This window comes from Ischnura elegans, chromosome 9 (assembly GCF_921293095.1).
Source record: "Ischnura elegans chromosome 9, ioIscEleg1.1, whole genome shotgun sequence".
Lineage (NCBI taxonomy): Eukaryota > Metazoa > Arthropoda > Insecta > Odonata > Coenagrionidae > Ischnura > Ischnura elegans.
The window spans coordinates 93,702,696-93,723,577 of NC_060254.1; the positions used below are offsets into that span (position 1 = coordinate 93,702,696).

Below are 20,882 nucleotides of genomic sequence, written 5' to 3' on the forward strand. Positions count from 1 at the left end.
TAAAATCTTTTACATTGGATTTGTTAACAAATGGTTAAATAATAAATTGTAACAAGAAACAACAAGAAGACCGAAAAAACACGAATTAAATACACTCAGATATCACGTATTGCTTCGCTTTTATGAACGCCTCATCCGCTCATTTGTAATTTATGGAGAGCGTAGACGATTTAAAGGCGAAGTTTCCTGATGGCGGTTGTAAATGATGAAATTTATGATGCTATATCGACAGAAGGAGCTTTGATGGAATTGTAAGTAAGAGGTAACAGGTAAGGGATATTTGAGTCACAGATAAACGGTGGAGAGGTTGATAGAAAAGGGATGAGTTCCGTTTTGTACGGGAAGGGACACGGAGGGAGAGCATTGAGAGAATGTCGTAGACCTGAAGTGGCCTTTCATGATTCTGTGGAAAAACCTGAGGTCACTAAGTGTACGTTGTCGTTTTAAGTGAACTATGTCAAGTTGAGAGAAGAGATCATCAGAAATGAGATTACGGATGGAGGGGTTAAGATTTTTCACGACGCTAATGAAGAAACTAAATAGGCATATTAAGAGTTTTGAGATTTTAGGGACGGGCTGTGGACCATGTGGGCGAACAACAATCAGTGGGTGGAAGAGCACATTGGAAAAGACAGATTTCGGAGCTGAAGGACTCTGTTTTTCTCTAAATCTGTATTTATAAGAATAGGATTGCGCCTGTTTCAAGCACCAATTAGGCATCGCTATCGTGTTCACCCGGCGTTGATCAAATGCTTGAGAGAGTTGTTGACAGCTCCGATGATGTCTCGAGAATATAGCTTATTGAAGGTTTGACATTAAGCCTTAAAAGGCGCGGGCTGTGCGTTCCATGAAAATATCTGGAAGATATGTTTATACTAGTCTTTCTTGACCGGTGGCAGTAAATGATAACGCCGAATTTTCCTGATGGAGAGTTACTCTTAATTAAGGCCAATGCTAGTGATGAATGATTGATTGACATCACATCATGTGCTTCTCACGTAAGTTCGTGGAGGTGGACGTTTGCTGGCGAAGGCAAGTAGTTTGGATTCCTTCTGCAAGATGGCAAGAGAGAGTGAGATTCGAGCCGCCTCGTGGCAGGAGTGGGAACTACCTGAACGCTTGAGCTCTGCTTTTTCCAAGGACTCCATATGGGTTGATATCCATGTCATTAGTAATTATCTTTTCCCTGTAGGTATCAAAGAAATATTTTTATTTCATACCCCTATCATTTTCAAACAAGCTTATTGCATTTAAGGTGTAGATTAACTCAGAAATGTTTGGTTAGTGGGAAAACAAGGAATTTATTCTAATGGACGCGTGTAATAATGAGCTGATAATTTCCCCCTCCTCTCTCGATTGAGGTGATCCCATACTTCGCAAAGTTTGTGCTACGGAATAAATGTTATATGTATATCTTTTCATTTATCTCCCCCGTTGACCGTATGGTTAATGCTTGTCGTAGTGTGACGTTATTGCTCTTCAAGTTTTCTATTCGCATTTTCATTCATATTGATTCGTGGTACTGATTAAAGTTGTGTAAACGCTGCTTAAATCCTCATTAGATTCACATTTATTAACCTTTAATTCTCTTTATTATTTGATCATCTTTAATTAATACCCTCTTCACCCTTATTTAAAATGGTGAAAAATTTTATCAAAATATTTGAGTTTTGGATTTTACTATCAAGAAGCAATTAAAGCAGATCATCTATCAATGGCGTCTGACACATGTATGGATTTTCCTTGAACCACTGAACCATATTTGACTACATGATTAAGTCTCACTAAGGGACCTTGCTTACTTCATTAAACAGAGACTTCATATTCTGAGCACGTATTTCACAAAATTCATGACTGCATGTAATAGAGTGGAATGATACTTCTTGATTATTTAAGTTGCCAGCTTTGTAAAAAAAAATCTTGTAAAAAATCACGCGTAACGAGGAGGTGTTTATTGGTACAAACGATTTAAGCGTTTGACTTTTTCGTAAATGAAGGAAACGGGCGAAATGGTCCACATTATTTTGAGACTAATGTGACTTACAGGTACATGTACATAAGCCTATTAGAATTAGAATTTGGTGGCAATTTTGATGGACTCAAATTATTTCGCTAGCACTGCAGGCAGTGGAATTAAATATTGGTTCGCGCATGGCAAAAAAAAATTAATTATTTCACTAGCAAGCAATAAAAGCGATTGATAGAATAAGTTGCTTAATATAATGAAGTTAGGTGCGAATTTTTCGGAGATTTTTGGGCTAAGCAATGCCTCCGTGATTCTTAACTCCACTTCAAGAGGGATTATATTAACATTTCGCCATTTCTAGCCATTGGGGTTGGTGTGGAGATGCTGGAATTTCTGTGGGGAAGAGGGTGGAAACGTCGAAATTTTAGATCTAGAGGGGGTCACTCGAGAAAATTAACTGATAATGAGGGATCGCGAAAGTTTTGGCGCTACACAATATACGTTATTTGGCAAGTGTGAGTAAGGATTAATGATTGTCTGGCAGTAGGTGGATGAGGCATTTAAGCAAGAACGCGAGGAACGCGTGTGGGCGTTTAAAGAGAAGGGCCCCTCGAGGCAATCCTCTTTCCAATCCATTAGTCATTCCATCCTGGGGTGGGCTCCGAACTCTGGAGCCCATTCGTATTCATTAGCGGTTTCGTGGGCAATGCAGACACGTACGTACGAGGAAGGTGCGTCATAGAGGTCAGGGATGTCCCGTTGCCTCGTTGATAACCCAAAATCCTTATTGGCAACGATGTATTTCGGTGCATTGCCCGGGCCATGATATCCATCTACACATTACCCTGAAAACCACCTAAAGAGGTATATGGCAGTGGGTGAGCCATGACCAACGTACTCCAGAGGATTAAAATTGATTTCCACGAACATGCATTTCGCATGCATGACACATAAGCAATGGGATTAATCTATCAGAAGCCAATTAATCTATATCCTACTTATTAAGGTAATCTGCTATGAGGCTAGACCTTGCAAAACATGATGTTAGGAACTCTAGGAAAATTCAGAAATATGCCGTTAGTAAGCTATACTGCCAGTCAACTAATCTATTTATAAGTCCTAATGCTGTCATTATATAGCCCTCGCTCTTGGTCCAATGCTGGGAAAGTTTCGCCATGACTGCGCAATTCTCCCACTCTGTACTTTTAATTTTCGCATTGAGTCAGTGTTTTGAAATAATGTTTTCGTGAATGAATCCTGTGATTCAAATAAAAATGAAAATAACGATATGCCGTGCGGGTTAATCAATGAAATTAGTCTTGAATTATTCATCTTTGAAGCGATGTAGAGCCATTTTCATTTGTCCAGCGTTTTCATTATTCAAACGCTAGCAAATATTTTCCACCAATAAGAGCGTGTAGATATCCCGCAGTCCTGTTGCCACCTCTCTCTATGATACCCCTAAGTACTAATTCCCAATGATTTCTTTCGGTGCAGTGTCCTGCTCGTAATTGTCTCATCAACTCATTCTTGGTGGAGCGTTGACCTAACGGACTAAGAGGAATTTCTCCTCGAATCCGCGTTATTCCTGCGCAGTTCACTAAAATTTCACAAATAATCAATGTTTTAAAACTTGCGCAAAATAGATTCTGTGAATTAACATTATCCATTAAAATTATATATTTTGTCGGGCACGTTACGGTATGAAGATATTTTTGAAATATCAGTCTTCCATGGTTTTTGAAACGACGTTGACCAATTTACATTTTTCTAGGCTTATATTATTTCCAACACGGCATTTTTTCCACCAATACAGAAAATATAGTACAAAATAATATATTATAGCATTATAGTTAGGTGCCTTAGTTTTATTTTATCATTGTAATTATTATATGTCTCTGCTTATTAGTTTCATCACCAAATTGCATTTATGTTTCGTTTCCTTTGCATTTCTTTGGCTTATGAGCTAGAATTTTCTTAAGATAGTGCAGAAACAATATGTCTTTATGTCAGTTTTACAGAAATATATGATATGGTAAGCACATTTTTTTTACTGCGATGGGCTGAGAGCAGTACGAAGAGTATATTTTAAATATGAGCGGATACAGCGCTCATTTCGTTTCTCGTTGAACCTTGTGCGTGGAAAAGTCATGTCTACGTCCATGTTTTCTCTCCTCGTAATCCTACGTACACTTAGCGCACGTCATAGAAATTTTTGGCGGAGAGTTAAACACTTTTTTTCCACGAACAATTTTGTAGGGAAAAAAATCCTCCAAAGTCCTATTCTGCATTATTTTATAACCATTAGTGTCTCTAGGGCATAGAAAAAATGAGACCTCCACTCTGAATCCACCGAAGTGAAAGTATCAAAATCTCTTAATTTAATTGATATGTTTAATTGGCAGTTGAAGTTTTATTGAGGGAGCGGCAGACATTCTCGTGATTCTAGTTTGATTGCCTCTCAATTCCTCGAGATTTCTTAGCTATCTTGAAAACTTTTTAGTGCCGTAAGAAGTTGAGAGGAAGGCTGGGCATTATCGATGAAGGTTGTGAAAGCTATCCGCTTATATTGTTATAATTTGAAAAGTTGGAAGTCGAGACTTCAAAAGTACTTTCGACTCGTGTTATTAGCGAAAATGCCGCGAAAAAAATGTTCTGGAAGATAAGCATCCAAATATAAGCTAATATTTTCCCCTGCTGTTGTGGAGAGAGCAGTGCTACGTTCCTACCTCGATGGTTTGAACACCTAACATTGGTGGTAATAGAAATCTTTCGGCTGAATAACAAGGAGATCCCTATTTATAGGAATATCTAATTACTAGATCGCAATTCACAAAGCTGCCATAATGCTTGTATGTGAGTTTACCAGTTGATGGCATTCAATACTGATTTTATACGTACAGCCACCTTAAATAATTCTAGGTACAGAATTTAATACTTAATTGTCATTGTGCTGCTAATTGATAATAATACTTGAGCATCATTTCGTGTCTGCTATAAATGACCTAAAGTCCTTTTCAATGCCCCTCTTGAGCAATGTGAGAATATGGGCGTATTTCTCTCCTCGGCGAGAATCTCTCCGCATGTCCCGCATTCCTCCAGTATGATTGCATGCCTGCAATTTTTCCTCGAGTGTTCAATGCCACGTATGAGCCAGTTAATTCGTGGAACTACTCGCAACAGTAAAACGTTTGCTCGTCCCTTGCTTTTACTCTATTTAGGCTAGTTGGGAGGGAATTACATAGAAATCAGTTTGAATTTTTTATTGTAAGATGTTTCTATCTAAGAGAGCCTTGAAGCCAGTACGTATTATTAACCATTCGCCAGATTTTATCTTGGCAAGATAGGACGCTATGCTTTATGAACTCGGATCGGCCGACGTCAACGTTTTTGTCCTTGGATTCATGTTTGAGAAACACACATTTTCCTCGAAAGAAACTCTCAACTTTCGTTAAAAGACATCCAGTTTCAAGAATAATGCATTTCATGTTTCAATTCCTGTAGAATTTGTGTTAGTGTGATGCTTATTAGTCAAAGCTGGGGGTACTAGAGAATTTGAGATTTATTTGCGTAAAGAAGTACGCTTTCAGACAATAAAGATGTTAGCTCATTACTCTGCAGCTCACACACCTTTCGTCAACTCGCTTCGAATAATATGCGCTCCAACCGATTTTAATATCGTTTCCTTCATAATTGTGAGTATAATCATAAAATAGTGATCTACAATTATATCATCAGAGAAGTACCTTCCTTTTTACGTCAAAGGCTCAAACTTCTAAGTGTTAAATCGGGTTTGTAATGGTAAATGTAAAAAATGCCTTTTTCACGGAAAACTACTTGTGAGAAACACACTAATTCTAAAGATGTAATCGTGACAAAATCGGCCTTTGTAGAAAAAGTCCTTTTGGGTAAAAAATCGTTGGCAAACTTGCGTTTTGGGGGTCTTAATTCGTTCTGCTGGGGGCATATTTTTTAGAAAGTCGGATCAAAAGGTTAAGTTTAGTATTTGCATTTATTTCCAGAATAGGTAGGTACGAAACGTCGTTTATACTGGGTATAGTTATGCGTAGAAAACGAACTTAGCTATCGTTGTAGTGCGGGAATAGATCACATTATTATCTCAAGCGAGTGAAAGCGGAAATTTATCAGAGAGGCATCAAAATTCTCATATTTATAACTCCGAACTCAGTATTTAAATTAATTCACCAAGCAGTTGCGGAACGTCCCTGGTTTCTGCTTAAATATGTCGTTAGAAATCAATTTTGAACCTGTTTGTGTATAGGGAATAAAGCTTGCCGAAACCCCTTTACCGTTGAGCACTCTGCTCGTGTCATTCGTGTGGGCCGAAATTTAGGTAAAATTGCCAGGTTTAGATTTTTTGGGTTCGTATGTCAAGCGTCGATGCCTCGCCTTTAGTGTCGTTAATAAGTGGAGAGCCTCCTACTTCCTGACCAGTCTCTATTTTTCCCTTCCCATCCTTATTTCTCAGTCACATCGACCTACGCGTACACTCCTATCCTTCCCGCCCACCTGTGGCCCATATCTGGAGTGTGTCGTGGGCTGGTAATCATGTGATCAACCGTGGGTTTGAGCCCGTAGCGATGAAGGGAATATACGATATTTATTTCTTTTTCTGTTACCTCTCGGAATTATTTAAGTCATTTGGCTAATTCGCCGTTAAGAAAATCTGGTGTTTTTAAGTCTGCGTCTTCGTAAATCTTAATGACCCTATACTCTCCGCATCATGCAGTATCATGTCTTCTTTACTTAGGATTTTTCGAGGGAGTAGCTACGTTAGTCATGAGTATGTGATCCATGTATGTGACAGGTGTCGTGGATACTGTTTTTTGCTTCGGCTCTATTACTTAATATTCCTGGAGTATGATGAAGTCGGCGATATAAGGAAGGAGGGAATGGAGGAGAATTGATCCAAACATGGATAAAAAATAAGTGGGACATTTGACGACCAGTTGAACGAACTATTGTGATATTAGTTTATCTTTCGGACGACCATGATGTGTAGGCCTGGGAGAGGAATTTCATTGCAGCCTTCCAAAACTACGGAATTATTTTATTGATTTATCGACTGCATTGTCAGTCTTAGCGAATTAGTTTTGTAGTTTGTTTTCTTCGTATGTAATTTGAGCTGGTAAGATCTTATTAAGGGCGTAATTAGCTGTCCTTCCAAAATTTTCATGTACTTAGGGTTAATAAAAAAATTCTGGGAATATTATCTAAAAATCTTTACACTTATTAGGCAGATTTCTTTTTCATGGATATTTTTCGGTAGAATTTCGCTAAGGGTGAACTTATCTTTCAATATTAAGTACAATCACAATGTGTTCCATTGGTTTTTCAGAAATAACACCCGATAGTTAGGGATAATCTCAATATATCGCGTTATGTTGACTGTATGGTGGTGTAGATTTTTCATGTGCCACTTTTGTTGTGCAAGTTGAACACTCAATTCTCAAGGAATCAAAAATCTGAGAACTTCTAGGCAGGCATTGCACTCGCTGAATATATTGACCATATGTTCGGCGTCCCGTGCGTTTGCAGGGAATCTGTCCCGGTACGCGTTGTTTCGACATCTAAAACTAATGAATTATTGGTTCTGACTCCCGCGTGGTATCGAGTTTTTGTTGAGTGCTATTTTTGTGCCGTGATGTTTTGAAACGTAGTTGCCATGAGTTGGAATTGCTGGCTAACTCAAAATGATTCTTACGGATTAGTTAAGGAATTACGGCATCGCGATTCAAATTCTTGTATTTGACAAGAATATTTGCACCACTAAACTGAAGTATTCGTATTTTCGGCAAGAAAGGAAGGCCTCCTCCTGGGAAAGGATTTTTTTTAGCTCTAAAAGAAATGGAAATAATTGAAACAGGTGTAACATGTAAACAGGTGTAAAAGAGTTTAGGTTTGGTGAAAATAAATGAAGTGTCGCATTGGCTTAGTGTTCTTATGGGACTTTTACTACCTTTTGGTGGTGGCTATTCATTTCACGAGTCGCGGTTTAGTCGTTCGTTTCATTTTGTTATGGTAAACATTGTGTCTAATATATGTTCAGGGCCGTTTTTATTACTTGAATTGTTCCCAAATGCACAGAATCGGCTTGATGATACATCGTCGATTCGTTGTTGTGTTGAAGGGTGAAATCGTACCAGCCGGAAAACATATGACCTAATTGTTGATGACCCTTGTATGCCTACTTTCAGTTTTTGCGCAACTATTTTTGCAGTTTCTTTTTTCCTCTCGATCAGCATTTTAGCTCTAATCCCATGTGACATTTGGTCCATTTTCCCTCCCCTTAATATAGATATACTACTAGCATGTTTTCTTTATGGACAAAGCGCTGGGTTTTTTACCGGAGGGTGTCTGTTCGAATCCTGGGCAAGTCACATGGCACGCTCATGAATTCATGATCATCACGCTGTAGTAATTTATTTGTCAGAAAGTAGTTGGAAAACATGTGAAAAACACCCTTAAAATTCTCAAAAAACACCCTTTAACCCCTCAGTCAGCACATACCGCTTTACCACAGCCTTATTGTTTTTGATTGGCAGTGTGAAATGAAGAATTAAATTTATTATCCTAATGCAATAGACCAGGGGTCTCCAATTTGCTAGGCCACGAGGGCCACATTCCAAGTTCCGAATCGCCCCGCGGGCCGAATAGCAAATTTGCCGATTACTGAAGTACTTATACGATATTTGAAACGAAACGCGGGCCGGATGAAAGCCCTCCGCGGGCCGTATTTTGGAAATCCCTGCACTAGACAAATATTCTGAATTAACATACTAGTATCTTAGTTCAGTGTGTGCTTACGAGTCATGTCTTATTAATCTTCGTATTGAATTATAGTATATTTAACGTAGTTTCCTCTCCAAAAGTGGAGATATTTCGGAACAAATGGCAAGGCTTGAAGAGGGAAGCTCAAACAAATGAGGGTCATTGAGAGGAGTTACTCCAGATAGAGGTGCAGCCACTATTATGCTTCAGTGAGTTAATGGTGTGATGGGATGATCGTTTTGTCTTTTAAGGATCGGCTTGATGTATGTGTGGCGAACGAACACCTCGAAATTATGATTCAGCCTGTGAGCAATTTTCGGTCTCCTTATCTCCTGCCTTCTCCTCTTCTTCCTCGAAGGCCGTTGTCTGAAGGGGCGTGGATTTTTATGGCACCTTGCCTTGTTCTCTTTCCACTGATTCTCTCTCGCTTTCCCGACCTCAAATTTTTTAGGCACGCCCGGAATTCGCTTGCCATCTTTTTCACGTGACGGAAGGTTTTTTCCGAAACGAAATATCTCCTAATTTCACGTTTTCATAGTTGCACGCCAAACTGAATGAGCTCTCTGCTTTAAAACGTTTATCTCCTCACGGCAGACGAGTAAGAGGAGAGGTGGTGGTTGGAATTTTCTCGCATGCCGACTAAAGTGTCGTTTGTTGGTGAAAAGCTTCCTCTTTGTGTTACGGCGTGGAGAAAAAAATTTCCTTTCCGAGTGCCATTATCATCTGGGAACTTAGCATGGAAACTAACGTGTCTGTGCCAACCATGTTTTCAGGCTCATAAAAACTTACACCGCTCTTATCTTACTGTGTATATCAATTCGGTTTGTATTTTCTTTATATTAAATTATTAAGATTGCGCTTTTCTCAAGTTGTGCTTTGTTGATTGAGCAAGTACTCCATGATGACTTGAATATAAATTTACTTAATAACTGTAAAACCTCGACAACGAACTAATGTTATTCTTACCAGTTTTTCCGTTTTCCTTAGAGGAAGTCAAGTGGAATGAATGTGAACTCTACAGAAAAAACTCTACGTAGATGGTCTTCATTATTTCTATTATTACAACTGATTTTTAGGTTACTTAAAAAATTAATTAAGCATTTAGAATTAGTCGAAATAATTGAGGTATAATTTTTTATCGATGTGTCGACCTGCAGACTTTTTTTGTGAATTTATAATTGGCACAAGGGTAATTATGTTTATTAATGAATTCCTTCTTCATCCGCCTTGAGTTTGCGAACCTGAAAAAATTTCCTTTTAGTCAAAACCTTGGGATCACTTGACTTTCTAAACGAAACCAAATTTCCATTCCATTTCCAAGAAACCAAGTCTCATCCACCTTGTAACGTGTGATTGATTTTGTTAAACTCTAGCGCGTCATGATCGGTTGCTGGCCAATATAAATCTACGTATTTAGAAATGGGAGCCAGATCCTCTCCTGGGCGAACGACTGTTTCCTAGAGTTCGAGAAATTGGAAAATCAAGCAGAAAGGTTTTTTTGGGGGATGGAATCCTTATTTTTCACCCTGAATCGAGTCCGACACCCTTTTCATTTTTAGTGAAAGGAATATTTGATATCAGGGGTAACCCTTTACCGTAAACAGGAAAAAAAATGGTGGCGCCTCATGTTGAGAGGGGTTACTTTTTGGCGGTTTCACTTGGAGGGGACCATTTTCCTCGAATATTTCGGGTGGGTTTGCACCCCCAAATCTCCCCGCTCCCTTGCCTATTCTCAACCCATTTTCCGTACTTTGTATTTACTTTTTACCCAACCCTACCTATTATTACGTGTAAGCATCAACTCAGCAAATGAACGTTCAATAAAACCAGTAGAAGACGTTGATAATCGTTGAGTAAGTCCGTGAAACCTGTATTTATTTTTGTTGATATGTGCCTCTGCGACGTTTCAATTGATATATTATATTATCTTGTTTTGGTTTAGGGAGAATAGAATAATAGAATAATAGTAGAATTTTATTCCAATCATATTCAATATATTACATCGAGAATCCCGGGTTTAAATTCGAATGTCGCTTCTGTACACCTCAACTCAAACACGGAACAAACCATCGTTCTGCTCTGAATAAATCCAAGCTAACTCATATGAGTTCAATCACTTCTCCTTCTTTCCATTAAATTTATATTAGAAAAGTATTGGCTAAAAGCTTAATTCGGGTCGAGTATTATCCTCGGCTAGTAAGCTTTGAAGTAAACTTTCAATCTTTGAGCTCTATAACGCATTCAAATCCAAGGACAATCCCTTGTCACCTAGGCCGTAGCGAGCCGGGGGATTTCTAGGAGTCCAAACGTCCCCGTAAATGCTTGGGAGATGGTTTTAAGCTTACTCCTTCGTACCGAACCCTCCACACGAAGGATACCCCCTGCCCGAGTTAAACTCTCTAAATATCTATCTAGGTTCCACCGTGATTGTCACCGACAATCAGTCTGAATTAACTAAATGAAAGACAGTTTTGTAAAGCTGTTATTTCCAACTTCATGCTCGGTATATATATTTGCAGTATTTCATTTCTTTTACAAAAATCTGGGATGTGGGCTCTACAGCCTTTGATATGTTAAAATAAAAAAATGCCACAATGGTCGTAACGTTTAAATGTTCCGGAATTTGTTGCGATTTTGTATGTTATTTCAATCCTTTCAGTCGCTATGTTTTAAACTTGCGTTATAATGGTCTACCCTTTAGACGGTCCTACTTAAGTCTTAGGACTGCAGTTAAGGAATGACACGTCTTATCAATTAATTCGTGAGAAGACTGGCAGGTTCTTCATTAAGGTAGGCGGGCAGGTTCCCGTCCCCAGGGAAGTCGCGAGAAAGACGCCGGAAGGGATTTGAGGGGCTGACGGCAAGCTACATGGACACTATAGTGGTCATTCGCCCACGTCTAACCACGCTCCTAAACTCTCCCAATCGTTGGCCGGGACCCTCTTGCGGTGTTCCGTTGCGTATGGGGTCAAATCATTTGCCAATCGGGTATCGCGGCGGCGTTGATGTCACATCACGCGGAGTCGCGTGGAATGTGAATGCCGGGTTATTCCCTCCTCTCCACCCTCCCTCCTCCCCAGCCCACTATCGGCACGAAGGTCCCCGCCATCCCCCACTCCTCCACCCCTCCATATCATTCACGCCCCCATCTCCTCCTCCCCTCTCCTCATAATCAGCTTTCTCTCTTCGCCCTCCCCTTCCATTGCCCAGCGCCACTTAAAGTCTTTAACATCTTCCCCACACCCCTCCCGCCTCCAGTCTCTCTGCTCCCTCCCCTAACGCCCCCCACCCCCCGTTCATTTTTCTCGGCCCCACCCCACGCATCAGTCTCTTTCGCCCAGGTCCCCCACCCCCTCTGCACACCCCCCTGCCCCTCCCACCAGAAGCCTCCTCCTCCTCCTCCCGCTTCTGCTGCTTCACTCTTGCTTCCTCGTGGTGTGTTTCCCTCGCCAATCCATTCTTGAAGTAGTGCGTGTGTGGTTAGAGGTGCGGGAAGGACGGCCTTCGAGAGGTCTCCTCCTTGAAGTCCCTCTCCCTTTTGAGAGAGAATTTTCGTTTTGTTATTATTTTATTTTATTTATTTCACCTCCCCGCCAACGCTATAACAAATGTAAATAGTTGGATATCTCCCCGAGTAGTTTGCAGTGTGAACAGCTGAGACTCGCGGCAGTGTGTGCTGGAAGGGGTCTCGGAAAGACCGCCAGGAATTTGCCTTTGCGTCTGTTCCCCAGAGGGACCTGAATGCTTGGTTGCTGTGTCCTGGTGTATGTGCTAGCAGGAGTTTGCTTAATACCTCCCGAATTTAGCAGTACCTTTCGCCTGCATCCGTGAGGAACCTTCTGGATAGTCAGTTTTTGTGTCCCGGTGCATGTGCTTGCAGGAGTCTGCTTAGTAACTGCCGAATTTAGGAGTACATTTACGCGTGCTTCCCAGAGGAACCTTCTGGATTGTCGGTTGTGTCCCGGTGTATGCGCTTGGAAAAGTCCAATTTTGATCCCCAGAATTTGTCAGTACCTACCACCAAACCCCAGCGGCCGGAAGACGATTGGTTGAAGTGTTTTTTGTTGCATATCGGTGTTTGTTCTTGAAGGTGTTTGCGAAAGTCTGACTAAATTTTGTTCTACCTTTCGCGAGCTTTTATAAGGAGTCTTCTGGAGTGTCTGTTGAGAAGCGAGGTGATTAAGGAATCGTCTCCTGCTTTTGTGTGTGGTTTTGTTTCTGCAGTCCAGTTGTTCCAGTCCTCGCTGTCCGTTCCACTGTCTCTTTACGCTCATGCTCCGACGCCTCCCGGATAGCCCTTGTCATGGATTTTGCTTCCCGCTTCCATGAGTGACGAATCTTCGCGGTAGCTGTTAACCTCTCCTCAAGCCAGCTGGAGACCCAGAGTGAAACAAAGCCGCGGCGTTTTTCCCTCCAGAAGCTCACTAGTTGACCATCAGGAAGGAACGTTCATCCGACGTGCTGGAAATAATTATAGCTTGCTGCTGTAGTTTACCGTATTAATCATTTTAGTTGCTCTGGAGGATTTCCCCTGGTTTTACGTTCATCAGCCGTTTTTTGATGGAATTCGAACAGTTATTTTGTGCTGGTATTATTGATCTCATCGAAAATCATATCTGTTGTGGGAAAGCTTTCGTTTTGGATTACGACAATCTTTCCATAGGACCACGCCCCCTGTCTTGACAGTGCATTTTCATCTCGTGGGTGTAAACATTAGGCATCAGTGTGGATTAAAGTGATCAAGCCGTCGTGAGTTTTTTCAATTTAGGATAAGCTGACGTCTTTCTGAAATCAGTGAGAAACTTTTCACGAGGAGTTAATTCCTCGTATCCTTGGAAGGAGATTTGTTGCTGGCGGAGGAGAAAAACGAGGTCGACTCCGGCCTTGCCGCATAATAATTTTTTTCGGCCGTATCACTGCCGAAAGCACACGCACCTTGGCCGCCGTCAACGGCTTGCGTAACGTATTCCCGCCCGTGGTGGTCCATCTCCCCGCATTTTCTCTCTCCCGCCTCGCCTATCCCCTTGCTCGCCACCTTCCCCCATCCCCATACCTCCGGCAACCTCCTGGACAACCCCGAACTCGTTCTTTGCCCCCATCCTGGCCGGCGGTCCTCCGGAGGCCGCCGCCACCGACAACCTGCCACCATTAGAGGCTTACCTCCGCACTGTGCGATGGAGGGCGGGGATCGAATCCTGCCCGAGCAGGCGCTGGCCGCCCTGCGGGGCATCCTCGTGTCCTCCTTGTCCAGGGAGAATTTGTCGCCCTCGGACGAGGCGAAAAGGAGGAAGGTGGTCACCTTCGGGTCGGCTGAGAAGAAAGGTATGAGGACGACGGGTCCCTTGCAGCTTAAACGTTTTGTTTGCTTGTTTATGTTTGTGAAAGTTCAGCGAACCCATTGAGGATAATTTTAACACCCAAGTGTCTAGTTTTCTGTGGTTACTAAGGTCTGTAGTAATTAATTATCTCTTTTCACTCACAGATTTTCATTTTAAATAGTCTCAATTGCTGGTGATAGTTTTCCGGGTTTACACTGCGTAAAAAAAACGCTTAAAGCGGGGCCGCGTTTTACGCGGTGTAAACCCGGAAAACTATCACCAATCAACTCACCGCGGAAGCCTCCGTAATAGTCTCAATTGCTTAAAAACGAGGAATCGGTTGAGATATTTTCGAAGTCTATGGTATCCGTGAAAGAATGGTTTTTCATTTCCCTGATTTGGTATCTTTAACAGATATATCATATCGGACTCGAATTATTGTTTCTTAGATTGCATGGTTTTTATTATATTGCAAAAGTATTAATTACTTTGGTGTAAAGAGAAGAGGAGATGAGAGGTTTGGGAAAAACTCTACCTAATCTTAACAACCTATAGTTTTGCGTGGAGCCTGTATTTTTTGTCATTGATACCCTGTGTGTGCTTGCATTTTGGACTATATAGGACTGGAGAAATGAAAATCAAGGGAAAAAATGGCTAATAGAATCAACCTTCATGAGAAATTAATGTAGGCGAGTGATGCTGTTACTTATCGGTATATTAGCATATTATCTGAAATATTACCTTGACTTGTCTGTTTGTCGTCAAACAAAATTATCATGAGTATGATCTTAGCTTCATTTAGTTATGGAGGGTTTTTTAAATGATTAATTCATCATGAGTACAACTTGTTTTTTCGTACCTCAATAACTCTCTCTGTTAGTGCATTGTGTGTCTTTCGATATGTTTCTACGTTTAGTTTTTTCTCGGTCTAAATTAGACTCTATAATTACGCTTAAATCAGTTTCTTTTTCTTCACGTAATATATACGAAGATGAAATACTTCTAAATCGCTCAAGAACTGACTCTTATTTGGAGGTGATTTTTTAGTTAAAAAGTATTGCTACAACCTAGCCCACGCTGTTCTAGGTATTGTTGAGCTATAGAATATCCCTTTGGAAAAGAGTTGATCTGGTTGGCTTTGGCGATTGAGTGAAAACAATTTGCATGAAAGCATGATGTATCCATTACTTTTGATTTCGGTTAAGTTTGATTATTACTTCTATTTCAAAATTTTCGATCAACCGCGGCCATCCATCAATACGGTTTTCAATAAAAAAAAAAGGAAATACCCAGGTTCAAAAAATTACGTACGTAACCGCTGTTAGCCCTGGGTACTCGACCATCGTTTATCGAAAAGTTGTTTTGATGCCCACTGTTGGTACGGGAGTCTTCAATTAATGTCTTTGAATGTCCCTCGCGAAAAGTATCCATAGAGAAAGCTTAATATCCACTGCTGGCACATATCACTCGGCGACCGTGTCAGACGTTGAAGTCTCCGACCTTGCCTTTGGCAGTCTATGAACAAATCCTTATGAGGGTATTGTGGCGAACCAATGGCCACTTATCCTTGACATGTTAAGCTTAGCTGAGCGAAGGACGCCCTCTCCTGCTTGTGCTGCCGCTGGTCGCGTCATTGATTCACCCATACTTGTCATTTATTCACGAATTGCGCTGTTGGGCAACGTGATCTCTGCTCTTCCGATATTTTTTTTGTCTCCATTCTCCTCCCGCTATCAAACGGCCCCCTCACATTCAGTTACCATTCGTCATCGCGCCGGCCATAACCTCTCCTTTGTGTACTTGCTCTAAATAGATTCCATTCACTGAGCTGTCCCAGCCTCTGCCTTTCGTGCCTTCTGCCCCCTTCCTGGATGCTTACGCCCACCTCCTCCGGCCGCCTCTGCTTCAAAACACTCTCGACAACCGGCATCACGGGATAATTCTTGGCTGCTTATTTTCTCTCATTTTTTACTGCCGTTGGGTACATTTTAAATAATTTAAATTCGTGCCATTAAGTCATTCATATCGCCGGTAGTCTACATGGTTGGTTCATTCTGAACCCGGTGAAATATTAATGTTGCTTGTAGATAAGCCTTTGGCCGCTGATTGGGGGTTACCGGGTTCGTATCGCAGGTGAGGCCTTCGGACTCGCCAATTCGATAGCCTTGATGTCCGAGGTGCCCCAGAGTAAGGAATTGGGACCCCTACCCTGAATGTGTGATATTCATATGCCTGTGAGCTCTACTCTCACCTATCTCAACCAACCATCAGGCTGAATAACTGAGCGAGTGATAAGTAAGCGCCGCTGCCTTCCAACGCGTTTTTTTAAATGTAAAAGACGGCTGTCTTCTCATAGATCTTAACCACGATCTCTTCCTTCCCCTTCCGTGCTTAACAAATGTCCTTCCATTTGTTGTTGGTTTAAAAGTCGCGTCATCAACGGTCCACTTTAAACCCTCTTCCACCCATTTATACCATTTAATTTATCCTTCTCTTAATCCACAATTTACGAAAACTATTTCTTACTAAAAGTGTCACCTACCTGTAGTGAAATTATGTAATAAAATGTGCACATTTTTTGGGGGTACAATATAAGTTATATACATACAGAGGGGTGCGGGAGGAAAAAAAAGGTTGGGAACCGCTGCTCTAGTTCATGAAATCGCAACGTTTGCTCGCTGAGAGGGGTGAAGCGGAGGGAAACATCTCGTGTGACGGTTTGTCCGAAGGGAAAATTCTTCCGCATGGGTGCCTCGGGAAGCGCTCCTCTTCTTTTATATTTTTCCCCTAATCTTGGGGGCGATTCATTATGTCGGGATGACGAAAGTATTCGGGGAAGGGGAGTGGGAATCTTGCAGCCATCCGTGGAGTTTTGGGGGGGGTTTCGGAAACTCTCTCACACGTCGCATGCCGGCGGGCGGGTCGATGGAAGAGGCACTCCGGATTCCCAACCAATTACGGGAGGCGGATCGTCTCGTGTTGGTCACCGGGGTCGTTTCACCCAGTGAGAAGACCAGCGCGTGCCTGGGATCGTTCGGGTTCCCGGAATGCATTGAGATGTGCACTCACTCACTGCGCAATGACGCTATCGTGCAGACTTTTCACTGGTGTAAGAACTTTCCTCTTTATGTGAGGAAATGACTTCTTACTTCGCTTGAGGAAATTCTTCGTCCCGATTTGTTCTTGAATTTCAATTCTCTCTCGTTAATAAGACGCATCTCACCCGCCCTTACGTTGTCTTTTTCGTTACGAATTAATATTTTAAACAAAAGCTGTCTTATAGAAATTTTCATGGATAGGTTTTCCACTATCCATGCTTGGATGTGTGTGATATTCCGTTGTTAATTGTTGAAACGCACGATGGAAAGACTTCACTGAGCTGTTTTCGGTGGTGAGGTAATTGAAAAAAGATAAGCAGATCTTACGCAATACTTACTTCTATTCAATTACAATAATTCAACATCTGGGGAAATAATCTAGTAAACTTTTGAATTTGAGATCCTGGCTGTTTGAATAGTGCTACTCTATGGTCACTGAAACTTTCAAGATGAACGCTTAAGCTTCAAAAAAGTAAAACGTCGCGGAAAAAGGCTGGTTGAGCGTGAGCGATATGCCTTCTTAATAGCTCTCTGTTTATCATCCCAACAACTGCTGACAATCTTTAATAAGTCTTAACTTTAATCTTTAGTTAATCTTAAGTATTCCGTGGCAGTCATCGGCATCGTTAGACGTCATTGAATCTTGGAAGACCTAGTCTTATTAAGTTTGTTATCGGGCGAATTGAGATATGCAATATATTCCTAGAGATATTACACATGATCTCTTACACTAATCCTAGATGGCAAGCGCTTCTTTTGATTTCACAATAACCGTTAGTGCACAGTTTTGTATTTATTGAACATTTTACTTTTCTGTGGGGATCATAAAAGCAATTTCGTTTAGTGAATGCATGTGTCATGTCATAATTTTTGAAATTTTTCTTTTCCATTCATCTAATTTATACTCTTGCTGTATATGTGTGGAAGAGATGTAGGGTAATACGTTAATTATAACCCTATGAAGATTTGGAGGCATAGAAATTCAAGTAATATTTCTATGACGCAACGTTCATTAGCAGATCTTTCTCCTAGTAAATGATCCTGCTGCTAACAATTCCACAAATTATGGATTTTTTCCCCGCATTGCTTCTATTTTGTACTGCGTGATATTTATCAACGCTTAGAATGACCTGAAGATTGGGAACGTTCGACTTCGGCCCCAAATTCTTGTGCTCGATTGTAGATTTTCTTTAAACGTCACGTACCAAGAGAACGGCATTCGGTAAATTTATTGTTTGTTTCACGATTTCTAATCAATCCGAGCCGAAGGCACTTTGACTTTCGGGGAAAAATTTGAAGCGAATATCTGCTAATGAAATTTAAATCCAAATATAATGACGATTCTGATTGCGCATCTGGAGCCCAAGTGAGCGAGTAAACATCTTGATCTTTGAGTTTCCCTTGGCTCTCCCAATGCTGTTTGCCGCTGATACGCTGCGTTTCAACCCGAGTCTGCTCTTATTCTTCCCTCCCTTCCCACACGTACATACTTCCCTCCGCCCTCTCCCGTTTGTCTTTTGTTTTTTTTTCTTTTGCTTCATTCCGTCTCCGCCTCTGACTCCCCTTCTCCTCCCCGTTTCGTTCACTTCCATATCCAGCCTTGGCAGTGTCGCGTGACGTCACGTTTTATCTCTCACGTTGACATACGTGACGCAACTGTTCTCGTCCCGTTCGTATGTTTTTTTTTTGCGTTCATTGCGTTTTTTCTCATCCCTTCTCCAAATTCCTTTCCTTCCGCCCTTGAGGTTATCCCAAGGGGTATTTACCCTCAGGATTTCCTTTTCAACTCGTGGTTTACTCCTGAATCCCCTTGTTCGCTCGTTGATTTATTGCTTTTATTTTCGAGTGTTATCTGATATGTCAATGCACGTGATGCTAAGGTTTGTTGAAGGCATGTTTTGATGAAAGGATAAAGAATGGTGTCTTATGTGACGCCAAAGTATTTTCTGGTCATGATTCGGCTTGTATTACCACTATGCACAACCGCTCGAACTGTTGATTAGTTTGTAACAACTGCTAACAATGGCAAATAAAAGTAAACGATGTCAGTCATCGTCATATGTAGGCAGCATCGAAACGCCGGAGACCTGCTCGTATTGCAATAATATTGGGTGGTACGCGGTATGTTTGACATTTTTTGAGGTACTGAGAATACTTAATGTAGTTTGGTTCCCAATTACTTCGCTGTGGAGATAAGTTTCTCTAATATTTACCCCATCTCTAATTTTTACCCCTGGTAAGCTACTAATAAGTAAATACATTGACCCTATGTCTTTTTACGAAACAATTCAATCCCAAATTGAATCACTTGGCTTGTTGGCTGACTTGTCGAAGAGCAATGGGTGATGTTACCTTTTTACTCTTTTGGAAGATAACTCGGAGATGATTTCGTGCCAACTGTCTTTTCCGGAATCAAGCACAAATGTCCATCTGGGGGGTCAAATCGCGACGAAAGCATTATTGCTTTATTAACTAGACGCTTCTATTGAGATGAAGTTGGACTTGGTTTGATTCGGTCTTAATAGAGACGTTATTCTTGGAATCCAAGCATGGATGAGACCTTTTATCCACGGAATGGATATGGTATGGTATCCACGGAATGGAAGTGCGTAAATCAGGTTACACCTCTTCGTGTGTTCGACGGCTCTCCCGAGCCTTCCATTCGTCTGGAATTCTTTCTTTATGGCTTGTTCTCACGGTTTCCTTATGTTTTTTTAAGGGGAGAGACTCGATCTGTTTAGGAAGCTGGGAAGACGGCCTGGTTACGTTTCCTCCCTCGGGGGATTTAGACTTAGCTAGACGCTTTATATCCTCTAGGCGTTTTTCACCCTTCTCTTCGACTTCCTTCCTGTCCTTGGATATCAGTTCTCATTGGAGACAAGCGAATGAGCTAAGATAGTAACGTAACTTAGGGAGGTTACGCTGAGACTCCGTGGATCATTTCTAGTTAAATAATTAGTGCTTGTCGCTGGTTGCACGTTTGGTGATGACTAGTCCAGGCGAAAAAACCAGCTACACTGACATTTACGTGTATTTTGGGCGAAGTATTGATGAGCACATCGAAAAAGAAACGAAACGTTTAAATCGTTGGAAAAACTTTCCTTTTCATTCGGCTTTAAAAGAAAGTGAAAAAGTTTTTTTTTTCAATAAATTAATAGAAGGCGCTTTTCATTGTTTATGGTATTAAACTGGCATATAATTATCACATTTTTAATAACTTAAATATACTTTTAGTTCTTTAGATTGTTTATTTGTCTCTTAATAACGAGTCCCCAAGATATACGTGTTCGTTTGTCGTTATTTACCCCCTTCCCCGCTCTTCGACATCCTTTCTGTCCTTGGAGATCAGTTCTCATTGGAGACCAACGAATGAGCGAAGAACGTGATGTAACCCGATGAGGTTACGCTGAGACTCACTTCCAGTAAATTAATTGAAATCTTTCATATTTCAACATTGTATGCATAACTTAAGAATATTAACACCGGGTTGCTTCCCTTCTTCCTAACGCTCAGCGCATTGTTGTTTTTTCCCCATACAATTGCGCTGCCCCGATCTTTCTCTTTCGGGCAATGGACTGGGCGTTCTTATGGAGGCGGCAAGCTACGTAGTCCGTCGAAGGCTGTGAGCTGCTAGGTGTGTGGTAGCAACAGCATAAAACAGCGTGGCGCAGTGTGCGTGTCTTTCAAAGCCATCGGCATTCCTTCTTC

At 41.3% G+C, this 20,882-nt stretch overlaps 1 protein-coding gene across 14 annotated transcripts in view; it reads left to right on the forward strand.

Annotated features, from left to right (window-relative positions):
- The window catches only part of LOC124166057 (MAP7 domain-containing protein 1-like), a 350,615-nt gene that overhangs the window by 206,019 nt on the left and 123,714 nt on the right, over positions 1-20,882 (forward strand). Inside the window, exon 1 of one of the 14 annotated variants that reach the window (XM_046543663.1) lies at positions 12,246-14,080. The exons of the other annotated variants lie outside the window; for them this stretch is intronic. Within the exon in view, the coding sequence (XP_046399619.1) occupies positions 13,933-14,080 (148 nt within the window). The 5' untranslated portion in view covers positions 12,246-13,932. Of the gene's footprint in view, positions 1-12,245; positions 14,081-20,882 lie in introns of those variants that run through there. 14 annotated transcript variants of the gene reach the window in all.